This window comes from Sceloporus occidentalis, unplaced genomic scaffold (assembly GCF_023333645.1).
Source record: "Sceloporus occidentalis isolate IW3139 unplaced genomic scaffold, rSceOcc1.0.p SCAF_1, whole genome shotgun sequence".
NCBI classification, from domain to species: domain Eukaryota; kingdom Metazoa; phylum Chordata; class Lepidosauria; order Squamata; family Phrynosomatidae; genus Sceloporus; species Sceloporus occidentalis.
This window is the reverse complement of record NW_028316981.1, coordinates 6,083,240-6,102,594: the sequence shown is the minus strand read 5'-3', so window position 1 is coordinate 6,102,594 and position 19,355 is coordinate 6,083,240. Positions and strand designations below refer to the sequence as shown.

At 44.5% G+C, this 19,355-nt stretch overlaps 1 protein-coding gene across 1 annotated transcript; it reads left to right on the top strand.

Moving 5' to 3' along the window:
- The first annotated feature begins 2,563 nt into the window (after positions 1–2,563).
- LOC149320502 (antigen peptide transporter 1-like) lies at positions 2,564–18,159 on the top strand. Its single transcript, XM_089500875.1, has 11 exons — positions 2,564–3,324; positions 4,822–4,936; positions 5,079–5,209; positions 7,751–7,956; positions 9,546–9,743; positions 9,869–9,997; positions 11,109–11,297; positions 12,125–12,298; positions 13,402–13,561; positions 15,238–15,374; positions 16,239–18,159. Exons 1-11 carry the CDS (start codon positions 2,811–2,813, stop codon positions 16,488–16,490), a joined length of 2,205 nt encoding a protein of 734 aa, XP_089357001.1. The 5' UTR covers positions 2,564–2,810; the 3' UTR covers positions 16,491–18,159.
- The last annotated feature ends 1,196 nt before the right edge of the window (positions 18,160–19,355 follow it).

The window sequence follows — 19,355 nt, the reverse complement described above, 5'->3', positions numbered from 1 at the left end:
AGTAAGGAAGTCTTGGCTGAACCAAGTGCAGTGCCGCCTTTGGCCGCCAGGGGGCGCCCCAACACACCTGAAGGTTTGAATGTTCACCTGAGGAAAGGTTTACCTGAGAAGAAGCTGGAAGGATGGGTCGACCCCAGGCCCTCTCCTGGAGCATCCCACGCCGCTTCCCCAGCGCTCAGATTGCAAGGGGACTTGGCACATCTTCCCTTCTTTGAAGGGAAGGGGACTTGAACTCCTTCCAGATTCTCTTTGCACTGACAGATGCAACCCTTCAGGCACCTGGAAAGCAGGAAGAAGAGAGTGCCTCTGAGCCAGTGCAGAGTGCATATCTTTCAGGCCACTGGGAGTGTTGTCACCCCAAAGACTGAAGTGTTGGAGGGATGTTTGGAGACAATGAGACACCTGAGTTATTCTGGAGTCTACATATTAGTGCTCTCTGCCCATTACAAAGCCTTGTGTTTTGCTTCCAAAGTGACACCTACAGCTAAGGTCTCCACATATGCTCTGCTCTGTAAAGCGCTGTGTAAAGCCTATGGCGCTCTATAAATAAATGTAACAACAACAACATATGCATACCCACCATTGGGTGCTTTAGAAGTGCTTCTGCAGTCCATATATATTCAGATGTTTATGTCATCTATCATACATTAGGGCAAAACACACAGGGAGTTTCTCAGCCCAGGAGAAATAAACAGATATTTTGCTCTTATACAGTTTTTCCATATTAAACTCACTTAAATCATAGTAGCACATCACTACGGGAATAAAATGCAGTGCCTTCTCCTTTGATCATGAGCATATTTATGTGGAAATTTGCTTTTTTTTCTTTTTACATAGAATCATAGCATTGAAGAGGCCCCAAGGGACATCCAGTCCAACCCTCTTCTGCTATGCAGGAGCTCTCAGTCAAAGCATCCCTGACAGATGGCCATCCAGCCTCTGTTTAAAGACCTCCAAGGAGGGAGATTTCACCACTCTCCATTTGAGGGAGTGTGTTCCACTATCGAACATCCTTTACTGTCAGGAGGTTCCTCCTAATGTTCATAGAATCATAGAATCATAGAATCATAGAGTTGGAAGAGACCACTAGGGCCATCCAGTCCAACCCCCTGCCATGCAGGAAATCCAAATCAAAGCATCCCTGACAGATGGCCATCCAGCCTCTGTTTAAAGACCTCCAAGGAAGGAGACTCTATCACCTTCCGAGGAAGTGCATTCCACTGTCGAACAGCCCTTACTGTCAGGAAGTTCCTCCTAATGTTGAGGTGGAATCTCTTTTCCTGTAGCTTGCATCCATTGTTCCAGATCCTGTTCTCTGGAGCAGCAGAAAACAAACTTGCTCCCTCCTAATATGACATCCCTTCAAATATTTAAACAGGGCTATCATATCGCCTCTTAACCTTCTCTTCTCCAGGCTAAACATCCCCAGCTCCCTTAGTCGTTCCTTATAGGGCATGGTTTCCAGACCCTTCACCATTTTAGTCTCCCTCCTTTGGACATGCTCCAGTTTCTCAATGTCCTTTTTAAATTGTGGTGCCCGCAACTGGACACAATATTCCAGGTGGGGCCTGACCAGAGCAGAATATAGTGGCACTATTACTTTCCTTGATCTAGACACTATAATGTTATTGATGCTGCCTAGAATTGCATTGGCCTTTATCACTGCCACATCACAGTGTTGACTCGTATTCAACTTGTGGCCTACTAGGACTCCTAGTTCCCTTTCACACCATACAATTCAATCATGAAGAAATTACCAGCAACAGTCCATGCCAACTGGTACCTCATGCAAAATTTACCGGGTTTATTACAAAGACCAAGAGAAAATTTTTAAAGGACACAGTATTCTGTTGGCCTTTTCCATGCACTTTCTCCCTTCCTTCCAAGGAGTTGAGGGCTCTCCTCTCCCCACCCTTTAGAGTCACAAACGACCCTATAAGGCAGGACAAACAGAGAGCAACAAGTCCCCAGACTCCCAGGAAGGCTGACTCCTTGGGGATTGGAATGGATTCCTGGATCAGCTGCAGATGCCTTCCCAGGCATGGGTTGGACTAGATGACCCTTGGGATCCCTTCCAGCTTTGTGCATGTTTTGCCTGGCTGGGAAACCCCCACTTGTCTCTACAGGCAGAGTTGCTCTTAGGGGAAAACCAAGGCTGGGCATCTCCTTTCCCCTCCTGGGCTGCCCTCCCTTTCAGCCTCTCCCTCTTTCAAACGGATGGTTTCACTTTCAGATTCTGGGAAAGCACATCTCTTGCAGGAAGAACACAAACCGGTGGAGGGGATTTCCAGAGAAGAAATGGTTTATGGCTCCAGTGGAGGGCCGAGCAAGGAATAAAAAAGGCACCCAGATTCCATCCCCCGCTCCTTTTCCCCTCCTCTCTTCAGATCCACTTTTTATTCCGATTCTAAGAAAGTCTTCTACTTTGCCTTAGCTTGGCACAGAGGCGCAGTTGAGGGAGGTGGCCGCCAGAGGGCGCGCCCCAACCTTTTTCAGTGGCTTCTCCTTTGCAAAAGGACCCAGAAGCCCTGCTGGACTTGACACACCGAGCAGCCTCCCTACACTGCCCTTCATTGCAGAACTTTCTGCTTCCTTGGAAACATCTCTTCGCATCTTTTTATTAATGAGAAAATTCAAGGATGTCCTTTTGGAGGAACTTTGAAGCCTAAGGAAGGAAGGAAGAGCCTGTTTTGCTGCAGCAAAACAACTTGGGCTCCTTCTCTTGGACCCATCATCATCATCATCATCATCATCATCATCATCATCATCATCATCTCTGGCTTTGGCCTAGAGGTCTCTTTCAGAGCCTGATGAAGCCCCTGGTGCCCTGTCTTGGGATCCTCCTGGTGGCACTTCTAGACTTCCTTGCCCTCCGCCTGGCCTGGCAAAGGCTGAGACCCCCTGGATGGAACCCCTTGGCATTTTCCTGGGCCCTTGCCCTGGGGCGGTGGGCCACGCTGACCCTCTCAGCTTATGCCATCACCTGCCTCAGGAACAGATTGCCTTGTGCCCTTCAAGATGCCCTCTTCACCTCAGCTGCCCTCCTCAGCTTTCTGATACCCTGCTATGCCACCCTGCAGCACATGCTCCTTCCCAAAGGGGACACCCTAGAACTGACTCACAGCTGGGGCAGAGCTGATGTGTTTGTCCTCAACTATGGCATTGTGGGGGCAGTTGCCTTCCTTTGGCATCACCTTCTTCCCCAAGGGGGAGCGGTGGCGAAGGAGAGACCCTCAGCATCCTTCGTACGCCTTGTCTCGAGCATGAGGCCAGAGGCGCTGAGGTTCGTGGCCATCGCAGGCCTCCTTGTGGCTTCATCCTTGGGTGAGTAGCCATGCAGGTGTGTGGAGTTAGGGGTCCTACTTTAGCCTCCCCCTAACCTCAGCCCCCTTCAAGTGGAGCTTGGTGGTCTTCAAGATCTAGCTCAGCATCCTCACTGGAGTATCAACATTGATCAGAGGCGGAAGGATGATAAGTGAGAGCCAGCAGGGCATAGTGGTTTGAGCATTGGACTAGGACTCTGGAGAATAGGGTTTGAAGCTCCGCTCAGCCATGGAAACCCACTGGGTGACCTTGGGCAAGTCACACTCTCTCAGCCTCAGAGGACGGCAGTGGCAAACCACCTCTGAAGAAACTTGCCAAGAAAACCCAGTGGTAGATTCACCCTCAGGTCACCACAACAAGAATAGGCCACAGGCCACATGCGACCTCCCAAGAACTGTGACCCATTAGAGTTTTTTTAAAAAATTGACAACACAGTTTGCAAATTGTGACATATACAGATTTTTTTTTAAAAAATCACATTCTGGTTTACAGGCTGCTAAATGCCTAAAATGCTAATTGTTTTTAAATACTGACTGTTAAGTTTGGGAATGCCAATAAATGTCCAGAATTTTAGTTTTAAGAAAATAAATTTCCTTTGCAATTTACAGACCATTAGTGTTGGACTACAATTCTAGAGATCGGGGTTTGATTCTCAACTCGGCCATGAAACCCACTGGGTGACCTTGGGCAAGACGCATGCTTCAGGGGAAGGCAATGGCAAATGTCCTCTGAAGAAATCTTGCCAAGAAAATCCCATGAGAGGTTCACCTTTGGGGTGCCATAATTGGGAAATAACTTGAAGGAAAATACTGATAGCAATCAATGGTATCATCAATATTATAATAACTTGATTGCTTTTAATTTAATATCAACTGCTGTTATGTGCCTTCAAATCATTTCCAACTTATGGCAACCCCAAGGTGAAGTTTCATGGCACAGTTTGTTCTGAGTGTGGTTTGATGTCGCCTTGCCCTGAGGCTGAGAGAATGGCCAAACAGGGATTCAAAACCTGGTGTCCTTTACCACTCTGGTTCTGAATATGTTTAAGATGATGATGATGATTCATGTAATTCATATGTGTGTGTGTGTGTTTGTGTGTGTCAAATATGTGTGGATGTTATTTGTTCATAATTAGTGTGCGTATTTCTAATGAATTTAATCATTCCTAATGAAGACATATTTTTTAAATTTTGTGGAATATTCAACCTATCATACATATGGCTATTTAATTTTTTATGTACTTGTAACTTTTCGAAAAGCAGGCCTGCTCCCAACTGCAACCTTCTAACCCTTGGCCAGCCTGATAAGTGGCTCAGGTTCTAGCGTTCGAGGGTCCCGGTCCCCTTCCTGGATGGCCATCTGTTGAGTATGCTTTGATTGAGAGTTCCTGCATGGCAGGGGTTGGACTGGATGGCCCTTGTGATCTCTTCCAACTCTATGATTCTATGATTCCAAAGCACCCAGGAGTCCTGAGGCCTTTCTCTTTGTGCATCACAGGGGAGATGGCCATCCCTTATTACATGGGACGTGTGACCGACTGGATTGTGACTGAAGCCGGCACGTCCTCCTTCAAGAAAGCCCTGTGGCTGATGTCTCTTTTCACTGTGGGCAGGTAAGCAGCAAGGAAGATGACTGTGGGAGAACTACTGGGAGGGCAGGATGAATATTTGGTGATGGTGGGGGGTGGGGGGAAGAAGATAGTTGGAGTGCTGATGACCAGAGACTTTCCAAATGACTTTTCCACATGCCCGCAGTGCTGTGGCAGAGTTTGTCTGTGACTGCCTCTACAACACCACCATGAACCGGTTCCACACCCGGCTGCAGAGCACCATTTTCAGATCCATCCTGCGTCAGGAGATTGGGTTCTTCCATGCTAACCGAACAGGTAAAGCATCTAATTCGTGGTCATCCCTTAAACTCATATGGGCCATCTCCCCGAATCTGTTGTTTATCCATGATTCTTTTTCTTGAATTCTTTTTTGAGATTGAAAGCCTGAAATGGCTGCCCACAGGCCTGTTTTATTGCTAAAAAGTAGCATAAAAACTGTTAACACATTTTCTTTTTTCTTTTTTTAAAATCTACTCTGATTACTGTTTCTCTTAAAATGTAGATCTTTTTTCTTACGTTTTTTAAATAAATTTTAGACACATTTAAAAAAAATAATTTCCCACTGGGCACTGTTTTTCTTATCAAAATATTTTTATTTGATCAGCAATTTTAGGATAACAGTTCATTAAAACTACTGACACCTGAAAATTCTAACCCAAGGGAGCATGCAAGATAAAAGATCCATGTAGACTACATGCATATCAGATCCGTCACAGTTACTAGACTCATGCTGAAGTATCTCTCTAAAAACCAAAATGAGAAGAGGAAGAGTAAAAATGATTCTGATTCTGATTCTTGAGTTGTGTAGTGATTCTGCTGTAACTGAAAATGATTCAATCTGCAAAGTGGGGAAAAATTGAGCTTTCCTATTTGCATAACTAATAAATCGATACCCTATTAAATAAAAAAGTCAATGACTTCTTGGTTGTTTTATACATCACATGGTGTTATTAGTAATAAAAAATATAGATACAAAGCCAGTCCAGTTAAACTTAATTGCAAAAACTAAGATCAAGTTACACTCCAAAATAATACGTGTTTCAATGGAGGTCCATGGGCAAAGCTTGTTGCTGAAAGAAATGTAATAATAAGGAACCACATAATTTCAAAATTTTGCTGTATGAATTTTCTTCTTGCCTTGTCAGACATTGGTTTTGGGTATTCCTTTTGATAGGTTTGTGTCCATATTAAGCACTTTTCAGTGTGTTTAAACATAATGTGAAACGCAACTAAAATAACATGCTAGGAATGCATTGGGGATATGTTGCTTTGGGACAAAAGGCACTGAGTAACAATTGTTTGGCACTTTAAAAATATACAATAACTAACAAATAAATAATATAATAAAATAACTAATAACTAAATAATAGGTAATGACTAAAATTATTGTGTAATAATAATAATAATAATAATAATAATAATAATAATAATAATTTTTAAAAAAAATTCTATCCCGCTTTTTGCCAGGCAAATTAACATGTCCATATCATACATGAGGCAAGGGTGTCAATAGAGGTGTGTGGACTGCACTGGGTGATATCTCAGGTGGGGTGAACACTTAGTGAAGTGGTCATTCACTGTCAATCCCAAGACCCCCATCTGCCAGCCAGGGTACCTCTGCCATCCATTGGCTGTGGCCACTGGGGAGGGTGGGGTGCTGGTGCTACCTGGTAGCCCTCTTTGGGTCTGGCAAGGCTGCTGGCTGGGACAAGAAAGGGAGGTGCCATGGCATCAGTGGTGACCACTGACTCCTCCTCTTCTGCAAAAGGAAAGGAGTCTGTGGTCATTCCTGCCACCATCACCTCCCCTTCCCTCCCAACCAGCATATCCACTAGATCCAAAGGGGTTGCCAGATTGCAGCAGCATCTTTCCCAGATGCTTGGTACACTGCTGCTGCCTTGTCCTCCCTTCCTTTTCACGGCCCTGCCCCATGCTTCCTTCTGGGACAGGGAGCACAGAGCAGGGCAGTGGGCAGGAATGGAGGGCAAGGTAGTCTAATGCAGCCGCTGGTGAGGATGGGGTGCTACTGTCACCTGGCAACACCTTCCAGGTCTGATGGGACTGCTGCCTAGGCAGGGAAAAGAGGGGATGGAAAGGCATCCCTGGTCTCCCCTGCTGCCATCGTCTCTTTTTTCCATCCTGGCCCGTAGCCCTGCTAGACTCAGGTAGTGCTGCCAGGCAGCAGCAGTACTCTATCCCCATAAGCAGATGCAACTTATGGGTGACAGAGGTACACTGGTTAGTGGGGGAGAGTGACTGGGGGTGTGCGCCAGGCAGCTTGGAGGTGACAGGAAAAGAGATTCCACCTCAACATTAGGAGGACCTTCCTGACAGCAAGAGCTGTTTGACAGTGGAGCTCACTCCCTCGGAGAGGTGGCGTCTCCTTCTTTGGAGGTCTTTAAACAAAGTCTGGATGGCCATGTGTTGATGATGCTTTGATTCTGTGTTATTCCATGGCAGACTAGGGTTGGACTGGATGAACCTTTGAGGTCTCTGCCCACTCTATGACTCTAAAACAGCATGAATTACCACAATGAGGTGACACCAACCCTAGTGATACCACTGGCATGAGGGAAAGCAAGATGTGTGGGATGCCCAGAAGATGGTTCAAAGGGGTTGTGGGAGAAACGTGGGGCAGATCGCAGAAGGAGCTTGGTGCATGTGGAGGGAATAAAGAGGGAACAGGTTGATGGAATAATGGTGAATCTCATTGTGAAGAAAAAATCAAGGCAACTGGGAAGGAAAAAAAGTTATCATTGTGTCTTTCCTCATCTTTATTCACAACTGTTACTTGACTGTCTCTTTTCTTCCTCACAGGGGACCTCACTTCCCGTGTGACATCTGACACAGATGCCATGAGCGAAGCCCTCAGCGGGGACCTGAGCCTGTTGATGTGGTACCTTATGCGGGGTCTTTTCCTCTACGGCACGATGCTGTGGCTGTCAGTGCCTCTGGCCTTGTTCGTCACTGTGGCCCTTCCCTTCATCCTCCTAGTGCCAAAGCTCTCTGGGAGATTTTACCAGGTACCTAGACAGATGCGTGGGTGTCATAGCCTTAACCTCAAGAGCCATTCAAATTCAACATACTGGGAACTTTCACACTACTTAGTTATATAACTGTATGATTCTTCTTTAACTACCACAGCAACATCCATGCCCTATGACAAACCACTTAGGGAGCTGGGGATGTTTAGCCTGGAGAAGAGAAGGTTGAGGTGATATGATAGCCCTATTTAAATATCTGAAGGGATGTCACATTGAGGATGGAGCAAGCTTGTTTTCTTCTGCTCCAGAGAACAGGACCCACAAGCTCCAGGAAAAGAGATTCCACCTCAACATTAGGAGGAACTTCCTGACAGTAAGGGCTGTTCGACAGTGAAATGCACTCCCTCCGAGGGTGATAGAGTCTCCTTCTTTGGAGGTCTTTAAGGAGAGGCTGGATGTCCATCTGTTGGAGATGGTTTGCTTGAGAGTTTCTGAATGGCAGGGGGTTGGACTGGATGGCTCTTGTGGTATCTTCCAATTCTATGATCCTATGGAATCCTGAGATTTTTGGTTGCATGAGGCAATAGAGCCCTTTGGCTAAGGATTTAAATGCTCTATGGAGTTCTGGGATTTGAGGTTTAGGACAGAATCTTTAAAGTGTAATCATAGTGCTATAAATGTGTGCTGTGAACCTGTCTTTAGGAGGACACACACACACACACACACACACCACCCCACACCTCACCCCCCTGCTTAGTCCAGGGGTGGGCAATGTCATTGGTGGGGTGGAGGCATCGGCCAATTTTCTCCCCTCCAATCCTCTACAGGTTCCATTCCACTAATAGTGCTCCCAAATGTTTCTACTGTGGGGTCTTGCCACAGTGCATTTGAGCATTTGTGGATGGCAAGCCTTCTAATGGCAGTGTGTGAATGACCATATGCATGTTGCACTGTCATTGGGGACAACGGGACTGTAGGTCCCGCTTTTTTCGTATCCATAGGGTGTGTGTGAGGAATAGATCCCCTGTGGATACGAAGGGCTGACTGTATATTTCTTGGAGTTCTTCCCAAAATGACAATAGGAGGTGATGTTGTTTCACTTCCTGAGAAGGACTTTAATGAAAATAGAGAAATATAGAAGTATCATGATGATTTTTTAAAGAAATTAGGGGTGGGGGAACTGGAAGGAGCTTGGATGCAGGGGTGTCACTAGGGGTGTGTGGATTGCACCAAGTGACACCCTGGCAGAGTGACACTACAGAAATGAGGTGTTTTTGCCTATGTCCCTTAGTGTGTGTGGGGGGGGGGGGCGGGGGGTGAGTAGGTGAGGCTCAATGGAAAGAAATAGAGTGAGTGGGGTAAGGCTCAGTGGAAGGAGAAAGGACAGGCCTTACTTTTTTTAAAATAAGAAATGTAAAAATTAAATCAAAAAAATTACATTTAAATTTTATGTTATTTAAACAAAAAAATTTAAAGCATCACATCTTACCAAATTTTCACTGTAACCATTTGAAACAATGTACATGTAAATGCATTTAGGCTGTGAGTATGATATTGTAATTTAAAGTTATACTTTTAATGTTGCTAATTGTTTACCAAGTCCCAATCCATTGATTCTTCCCTTCCAGAACCTGTCACGGGAGGTCCAGGAATCCCTTGCCAAGGCCAATGAGGTGGCTGTGGAGAACTTCCAAGCCATCTCCACCATCCGCAGCTTCGCTAATGAGGACGGGGCATCTCGGTGCTACGAGGAGAAGCTTCAGGAGACCTACAAGCTCAACCAGAGGGAAGCTGTGGCCTATGCTGCCTCCATGTGGACTAGCAACGTAGGTTCTGTGTCCTCAGGAAGAGAGATGTTCCCCATCCTTACAAAATGAAGGAGAATGGTGTGATGTTATCTGGGATCCCAGGAGAAAAATTTGAGGCTAAACCTTAATTTTCTTCCCTGTAGCTCTCAGGACTGGCTCTCAAAATTGGCATCTTGTATTATGGTGGCCATCTTGTCACGCTGGGGCACGTGAGCACCGGCGCTCTTGTTACCTTTGTCCTGTACGAAATGGAGTTCTCCACAGCGGTGCGGGTAAGCCAGTGAGCGAGACATGAAGGAGGGACATTTTAAGAAAATGTAACCAGAACTCAAAAGTAACTATTTACTTGTAATGACATAATTCCCTTTCAACCAAAAAAACTTTTAGCAGCTTAAAAGTTTTAGCTGTTTAGTAACTAAAAAAAGTTCCATTACAGTTCTAACCTATCAAGACATTACTTCCCTCCTTTTGGTTTATCAAGGCATGACTTCCCTACTTTTGCTATCTTACAATAATATTTTAGTTGCCTTTACATTTACAAGAGTATAACCTCACTGAATGGTGGAGGAGGAATATCACACGGTTCATGTGCTAACTTCTGTTGTGCAATGTAAAGCAATCAATGTGTTGTTGTTTTTAGGGGAAAATACTATTTTTATTACTTTTGAAAGGCAAAGTAAATGATTCCTTTCAAAATACAGTGGTACCTCGGGATACGAATTACCCAGGTTACGAATTTTTCGGGATCCGAAAAAATCCCATAGGCAAACATTGTTCCGGGTTACGAAAGTTTTTTCGGGTTACGAAAAAACTTTTGGTGCTTTTCTGCGCGATTTCACACCAAATCGCGGCTTTTCCCCATTAGCGGCTATGGGGATTCGGCTTGCGAAAGCCTTTCGGGTTACGAAATTGACAGCGGAACGAATTAATTTCGTAACCCGAGGCACCACTGTATCTATAATGTGAAATCCAGCATGGTATAGTGGTTTGAGCATTTGACTATGCCCAACAGGGTGCGAATTCCTGTTCATCCACAAAACTCACTAGGTGACCCTGGGCAAGTCACACACTCATCCTCAAAGGATGGCAATGACAAACCCCCTCTGAAGAAACCTGCCAAGCAAATTCTATGACAGGGTCGCCTTAAGGTCGCCCTAAGTTGGAAATGACTTGGAAGGCACACAACAACGAACTTAATTACTTTTACGGGCATCTTAGTACTAGAACTTATAACTAGAACGTTTAACTATGATGTAGTAACTATAATTTTAACTGCTTAATTTTTTTTCTAAGATCCACCTGTGCCTGGTGTTTCCCCCTTTTTGCCCCCCCCCCACAAATATTTTCTTCCTCACAGAACATCTATGTCCTTTTCCTCTCTAGGTCCTCCTCCAAGTGTACCCCAATGTTCAGAAGGCGATAGGCTCCTCTGCAAAGGTTTTCGAATACATCGACCGGATGCCCAAGATCAGCCCTTCTGGCAAGTTGGCCCCCCAGGATTTACAGGGACACGTGGTGCTGAAGGATGTTTCTTTCTCCTACCCTGACCGGGACAATTCCTTTGTCTTGAAGGTAATGTGGGGCATAGCCAGAATGGTGAGGAATCAAAGGTGACAAGGAAGTGAATAGGAAGAGAAATATGTCTTTTCCTCAGTATGAGCTGAAAAGGAAACTGGGTGTGAAGGTGGATTGAGCTTCGAGAGGAACGTAAGCAAATGGGAAACAGCCATGAGGTGGCAATCCCACTGAGGAGTGTGGGGAACTGCACTTTTTTTAAAGCATTCCTGTCACATTTTAAATTGATTTTTGCATTAACATTATTGATGTTTTTAAGAATTAAGTAAACTACCATATTAACACATCTATACTATTAATGGAAAAAACAATTTAAAATGTGACAAGAATGCTTAAAAAAGTGCAACTTCCCATACCCTCAGTGGGACTGCTACTTCATGGCCATGGTGAGTCAACACAAAGTACATGAATTAAACATTCATAATCAAATTATTTTTTAAAGAATTAAATGACCATATTTAAAAAAATTTTTGATTACGAATATTTAATTCATGTACTTTTTTGTTGACCCACTGTGGTCACTTTGGATCAGGAGAAAGGTGAGATAAACATAAAATGAAATAAGAATCAAATTAAATTGGAGTGAGTGACATAATACAAAGTGTATTAAACCCCTAGGTGTTCTTAGACTGCAGCTCCCAGCTAGTGGTGAGGATTGCTAAGCACTGCAGTTCAACAGTATCTGGAGGGCTGCATGATTTCTGCCCATCTCACCTAAAGAGCATCTCCCAGATGAAAAGATGTGAAGTCCAAGGCCTAAAATGGCTGGATTTGTTTGACAAAAGAGTTCCTTCTCCCCAACTTACACTGTCTGTTTCTCACAGGGAGTGTCCCTGGAGCTGTGTCCTGGCACAGTAACGGCCCTCGTGGGCCCCTCGGGGTCCGGAAAAAGCACCGTTGTGGCCCTGCTGGAATGGTTTTATGAGCCCCAGAAAGGCCAAGTGTTGCTGGATGGCAGGAACCTGAGAGAATACGAGCATCATTTCCTGCGCCAAAAGGTGAGGCCTTACTCTCAGGAAAACAGTGCTGTTACTGGTCCCATATATAGGCCTTGAGGTTGTTTGAAAGTTTAGACTTAAACCTGATGCGGATGCACCAGCATATAATCCAGGAGTTGGAAAGGGCCTCATGGACCAATGAGTCCAATTCTCAGTTCAGATTTCCAGCTAGAGCATCCCCAGTAGGTTGCTGTCCAGGCTCTTTCTGAAGACGTCTGGAGAAAGAGGCCCCATCATTTCCCTAGGCAGTTGGTTCCATTGCAGAACCATTCTTAAATGTCAAAATGCTCCTTCTAACATTCAAACAAAATCTCCTGTCCTGTAACTTAAAACCACTAGACTTGGTCCCACTCTTTGGTGCAGCAGAGAACAGACCTGCGCCCTCCTCTCTGTGACAGCCCTTAAGATATTTAAAGAGGGCAATCATGTCAACCTGCCTTCAGTCTTCTCTTCACCAGGCTGAACATGCCCAACTCTTTCAACCTTTCCTTATACGTTTCATTCTCCATGCCTTGTAACATCGTCGTCTCCCTTCTCCGGACCAGCTCCAACATGTCTACATTCTTCTTAAAATGAGGTACGCAGAACTCAACACAGTAGTCCAGATGAGGCCTGACCAGTGCAGAATATAGTGGAACTATTATATTTCCTTTGCTTGGAAACTATGTTTCTATTTCCATTAATGCTGGCAAAAATATTATTTGAGAGCCAGTGTGGCATAATGGTTTGAGTGCTGGACTACAACTCTGGAGATGAGGATTCAATTCTCAGCTTGGTCATGAAACCCACTGGGTGACCTTGGGCAAGTCACATGCTCTCAGCCTCAGGGGAAAGCAATGGCAAACCTCTGAACAAGAAAACTCCACGATATAGTCGCCATAAATTGGAAATGACTTGAAGGCACACAACACACATAGTGACATAGAAGCAATTGTCCACTACTGTTCTGAAGCCTTTGCCTTGCTCCCTTGTTCTCTCTTTCTTCAATTATTCCTCTTTGTTATTCCCTTCCTGTGTCCACTCTCATGATTGGGTTTTTCCTGGCATTGGTAGGGAATAAAATAGCCCTCTAGATCCTTTTTACCCTTCTGCCCTTCCTGCAGGTGGTGCTGGTGAGCCAAAGGCCAGTGCTTTTTGCTCGGTCCTTACATGAAAACATCGCTTATGGCTTGGTGGAGCGGAGCCGGGAAGAGGTGGCACAGGCAGCCCGGCGAGTAGGAGCCCATCGGTTTGTTACCCGACTGAGCCATGGCTACGACACAGGTACAAGACTCTTCCTTCCAGTGGCCCATCCGATCCTTCTCTGATCACAGGACTCTAGCTCAAGGATGAAACACCTGCAGAAAGCTGCAAGTCCCATCTCCCATCCTGATATCCCCAGCTAAAAAAGAAAAAGGAAAGACCCATATAACAAACCATGGGAAGGTTTTGTGCCAGAGATCTGGAGAGCTGCTGATAGTCAAGAGGAGGCTGTATTGAGCTATCTAGGGAGTGGGAAACCTTTAAGGTTCTGGGTGCCATTTTCCTTCTGCTTCACACCTTGGAGGGTTCCACACTAGCTAATGCCTCATACAGATTGCCTCCCAAAATGGCAGACTGCACTCTCAAACTTCTGGGACAACACTTTGCTATGTAAACATAATCTCACTCCTCTTTTAAAAAGGCCTGATCACTTCTGGTCTCTAAAAAAGACCTTTTCAGGCAGGGGAATATGGGATTATATGACAAGCTCCCCAGAAGCTTTGCTAGTTGTGGGGGGCAAAATGTAGAAGGAATTTGGAGGAAATTCTGTGGGTCCTGAAGGCTGTATGTGGCTCACAAGCATTGCCTCCCCCCTCCCCTGGCCGCCTCAGGCTAACTAGACAATGAAGCTGACTTCTCATAAGGCCTGTGATCTGTTGTCTCACACTGCCCCCAACAAGTTGGGTACTCATTTTAGCAACCTTGGAAGGATGCAAGCCTGAGGTGAGTTTGCACCCTGTCTGGTATTAAACTTGCAATGAATGGCTGCATTACAGGCATTTAACCAATTTGCCACCAGGGCTCCTAGAGGATGGGATGCTGAAGGTGTTGCTGAGTTACTATGATGGCATGTAAGAGAGGGGGAAAGCTATGCAGACCCTGAGCAGCATAAATTAGGAATTTATCAGTCCCCCAAATTTCTGTAAATTAGGAATTTCTGCATCAAAAGCAACACTTTGAATTGCAACAGATAAGTTAGTGGCTTATGTGTATGTAACTCTTGCATATATTTTCTAGCCCTTTATGCCCTGCCCCCAATATCCTCTACTCTGGCAGCTGTCAAGCCCCAGGTATGGGGCATCAGTGCTGCTGCTGCTGCTGCTGCTTACCAGCAGGGACAGAAAGACAAACAAGAGATTTGGGCCCCATTCCTGGGCTATAAAGTGAATCAAGAATCGGATTATATGAACATAGTTCCCATTTGAACTCGCGTTTGATCCTACTTTGATCGATTTCTCTAGCGTAAACCTGAATCAGCAGTGGATAACCCGGGTTATCCTGACACTACTTTTCCAGAGATTCTTTTGCCAGGGACCGTGTCCAATCTGGGGTAAATTAATGGGGATGTCGGGTGTCCATTCGGGTATTTTGGGATGGGAGGGCCAATGTTAAAGGGGCTGGTCTGGAGGTGTCACCTGCTTTGTTTTCTTTCCTGGCATTCCTGTCACCATTTTCCTGTTTGTGTAGCCTTTCCTCAGTGGTGTGGGAAGCATCCATTATTACTATGTCATCTCCACTGCTCTCTTCCTGCCCAGGCCAGTAAACAACAATAATGAGATGGACATAATATACAAGCAAAGCATTATGCTCCACCTGCTTGATCCAGAATCCCAGCCTCAGATGCTTCTGCCAGGATGTAACATGAGAATGGATCTGAAGGAGTCTGACTTGACTGCAGAGCATTTTCCTTTTTCCAGATGCTGGAGAAACAGGAAGCCAGATTTCTGGAGGACAGAGGCAAGGGGTTGCCATCGCTCGGGCTTTGATCAGAGATCCCAGAGTGCTGATCCTGGATGATGCCACCAGTGCCCTCGACACAGAAAGTCAGCAGGAGGTGAGTTAGGTGAGGTGGGATTGGCAGAGAGCAGGAATGGACAACATGCCTTCCTGCCAGTTTTTGGGAGCCCAGCGCTTCCCTCTGCCCCCACCACCATTGTAATCATGAGGGCATTTTAGGGGTTGAAAGAATATTCTTCAATATTTTATTTCCTGGTTGAAAAACATGTCTTCCAATAGCTGGAAAACCCTCCCAGGAAGAATAATGAAGCAGCAAGACTTTTTTCATAATCACCTCTCAGTATTTGAACATCCCAAAATGTTTTGGAAAATGTTCTGGGCAGAACGAGCTCAAGCTTGCTAGAGAGGTTAAGAACAATAAAAAGAGCTTTTGGGGGGTATGTCTGTAGCAAAAGGAAGAAGAAGGAAATGGTGGAGAACATGGTGAAATGCTAACAGGGGACAAAAAAAAGGCAGAACTATTCAATACCTTCTTTGCCTCAGTCTTCTCACAAAAGGGAAAAGGGTGCTCATCCTAAGGAATATGAATCAGATAGTGCAGTCGGGGAAATGCAGCACAGAATACGTAGTATAGGAATAGCTGGTTAAACTAAACAAATTCAAGTCTCCAGGGTCAGATGAACCACACCCAATGGTATTAAAAGAACTAACAGAAGTAATCTCAGAGCCACTGGCAATAATCTTTAAGAATTTCTGGAGAACAGGACAAGTTCTGGCAGACTGGAGTAGGGCAAATTTGTCCCCATCTTTAAAAGGAGGGGGAGGGGAATGAAGAATGCCCAGGGGAATGGAGAGGAACTGGGCAGAATGTTTTTTGTTCCAAAGGGTACAGTCAGTAGAAGCAGGAAAGACTGAGGCTGAGTGCACTCAATGGAAGCTTTTCCCCATTTGTCCATTTCAGGTGGAAAAAGAGATTTATGAAGGGAAGGCCCGTAACAGACGTTCTGTGCTGCTTATTTCTCACCGCCTCCACAGTGTGGAACATGCAGATCTCATTTTGGTCATGGAAGAGGGAGAAATCCAGGAGAAAGGGACCCATGAGGAGCTAATGGAGAAGAAGGGAGCCTATTGGCAGCTGGTGCAGAGGCAACAGAACGGGACCAACGGGGGAGGATGCAACGGTGTCCCCAAAGTGGCAAATGGGCCTGTATAATGGCAGCAAAACAGTGGAGCATCTTGGTCTAGGGTCCAGGACCTTACCTATTGAAGGGGACTTTCTTTCGCTTAATTCTATGAGAAATAAGAAGACCAGGTCTGGTGAATCAAGGAGCCAACTTTAGGGAAAGAAATGCATTTCTGTCTCCTACCCTGATGGAGTGGAATCCAAAAAGGATGGGAGCCCTGAGCCGTAAGCTCTTATGCTCTAATATAGTTTGTTAGTGTTGCAAAGTCACTACTTCAAGGAAAATGTCATCATGCTAATGAATGCAATAGACATTTTGTCTTCTAGATGCCAGTTGGTCATGTACCGCTGCCTGTAAGGTAAACAACCATTCCCCAGCCCTTTGGCCTTCTAAGGAATGAGATATACCAAACAACTTTCACAGTGTCAGTTTATTCTTCTGGAAGAAATTCTTGACACACGCTTTAGATGGGATACAATCATTTTTCTGGGCCAGCCCCATGCAAAGCCATGTTAGTTTCCCCTTCATTACCATTCTGCAATGAGCTGACAAGGACAACAGAATGGATATCATCATTCAGGAATTATCCCTTTCACAAAATTCAGACAAGGCTAAAGAAACACCCTGTCCCCTTTGACATCATCCTCTAATAAATAATAATAATAATAATAATAATAATAATAATAATAATATATTTATATGCAGCCTCTCCCAGAAGATCAAGACAGCTTACAGCATCAGGTAAAGCACAGTATAAAATACAACATACAGTTAAAATACATCCCATTAATACCCTCCCTCCCCTCCATACTACAATAAAATCTTATTAAACAATCAAAGAATTAAAAGGATTCAAAATTAAAAGAATTACAGTAGTCAATAATCAAGCCAGTCAGAGACAAGGGATGGGCAGTTTGGGTGTTCCCTATGATGGTCTGTGTCCATGGGGAACCGGGTGGAGTATTCAGGGAAGACCTGTCGTAGGAATCATAATATTGTTTGTGTAAATGCACTCCTTAGGTCTATGAGGGGTAAAGTTACACAGTTCAGACATTCAAGCACAGTCTCCCTCTTTCTTCCTCTCCATGTATGGGCAGGTTGTGAGTATGAATAATAATAGAGATGCAAAATCTGCGGGTATGGCGATGAAGTGACAAGTTCAGTTTTAACTTAAAGTCACAATGAGTAAGTGACCATATGAATGGTGGAAGGAATTCCTGGAATATAATGTGATGCTAGCTGGGAACCAGAAAAGAGATGTGACAAAGTGGGCAAAATGTGTGGAGTGTGCCAGGAAACCATGGTCTCTGTTCAACACACTGTCAATGGACTGGAGTTTGGAGATATATCCCAATGTTGCTGTTTCTACCCTGTATTATATATTTGAATTAAATGGGCAGGCAGAGAGTCTCCCTCTTTCTTTCTCTCCATGTATGGAGTCTGGGTGTATGTATGGAATATGGCTGAGTGTACCAAAGGATGTGTATTTCAGCAGCACTGGTATGTATTATGTATATATATATATATGCACCTTAAAGTCACCTGCTGGACCTTAGGAACTACGAGAAATGCCAAGAATTCTCCAGATCTATTTTCTGCGTGTGTGAATGAAAGGATACAACCATTGTTATGTATGTGAACAGAAAAAAAAGTGAGGTTTTTTGTGTGTGTGTCTAAATTAAAATGTTTTATTAGAAATGTTGTCTCATTTGTGGCCTTATTTATTTATTTGTTCATTGTCCTGATGTTTCCCTTTAGAGAATAAGAGAATCTTTTTATGTGTATGTCAGTTTGAATTATGACAGAGGCCACCATCCCATGCCACTTCAGAACAGCATAAACAGTCACTGGCAGAGTAATGTTCTTCTTTGCCTATGGCAGGTAGCAATGTAGGGCAACAAATGAACATGTCATAATGTAGTGAGTGCAATATACTTGTGCCTTGTGCCTTGTCCATTCTTTTAACATTAGCGCTACCACATGCCAAAGTCTTGCTTAATGTCATTCCCATTTGATGATTATTTGTATATCATCCAAGTTTTTAAGAATACCAGAACTGGGGTCTTGTTACAGATAATAAATACTGTATATACTATTTGGATCAAAAATTGAACAAAAAAAAAACCCTGGGTTGGTGCAAGTGTTGTATCTTAACTCAACTCTTAACATCTCCATCTATGTTGTGTGGCAAAAGATAGGAGGAGCTTAATCCATCCCTGGAGAACCTAAAAGAAGCACCAACCCCCTCTATTCTCTCCACTGAGGTGCTGCTTCTGGCCTTTCTGAATGTTTGGACAAGAAAATAGCAGCATTCTTTGGCATCATTTTCTTTTCCTTCATTCTTTACATCCGTTGCTGCATGCCACTCAGTTTTGCCCTCAACTTATACATGGCTCATATAAAAATTAACAATTCTGGCCCCATTACCTGCTCTCAACTTATACATAAGGTTGACTTACAGTTGAATATATACAGTAGTTAGATCTCCATAAAGTGGGCAGAATCCTTAACAACTACTTAGTTAAGTATTCTTAATTACGTTACTTCTCCTTGCTGACTCCCAAATCTGATAGAAACGTCATTCATTTGTGCTCTAATCACCAACAGACTGGATCTCCTCATGCAACTGATGCCTGGTAAAGTAGATAGCGGGTTGTGTGAAGATTGTGGCAGTAGTAAAAAGGGAACTGCCAGCAATATACTGTATTATATATCACTATATATACTATGGGAGCCAGTGTGGTGGCATGGTTTGAGCATTGGACTATGACTCTAGAAACTGGGTTTCGAATCCTGGCTCAGCCATGTAAACCCACTGGGTGGCCTTGGGCAAGTCACTCACTCTCAGCCTCAGAGGGAGGCAATGGCAAACCCCCTCTGAAGAAACTTGTCAA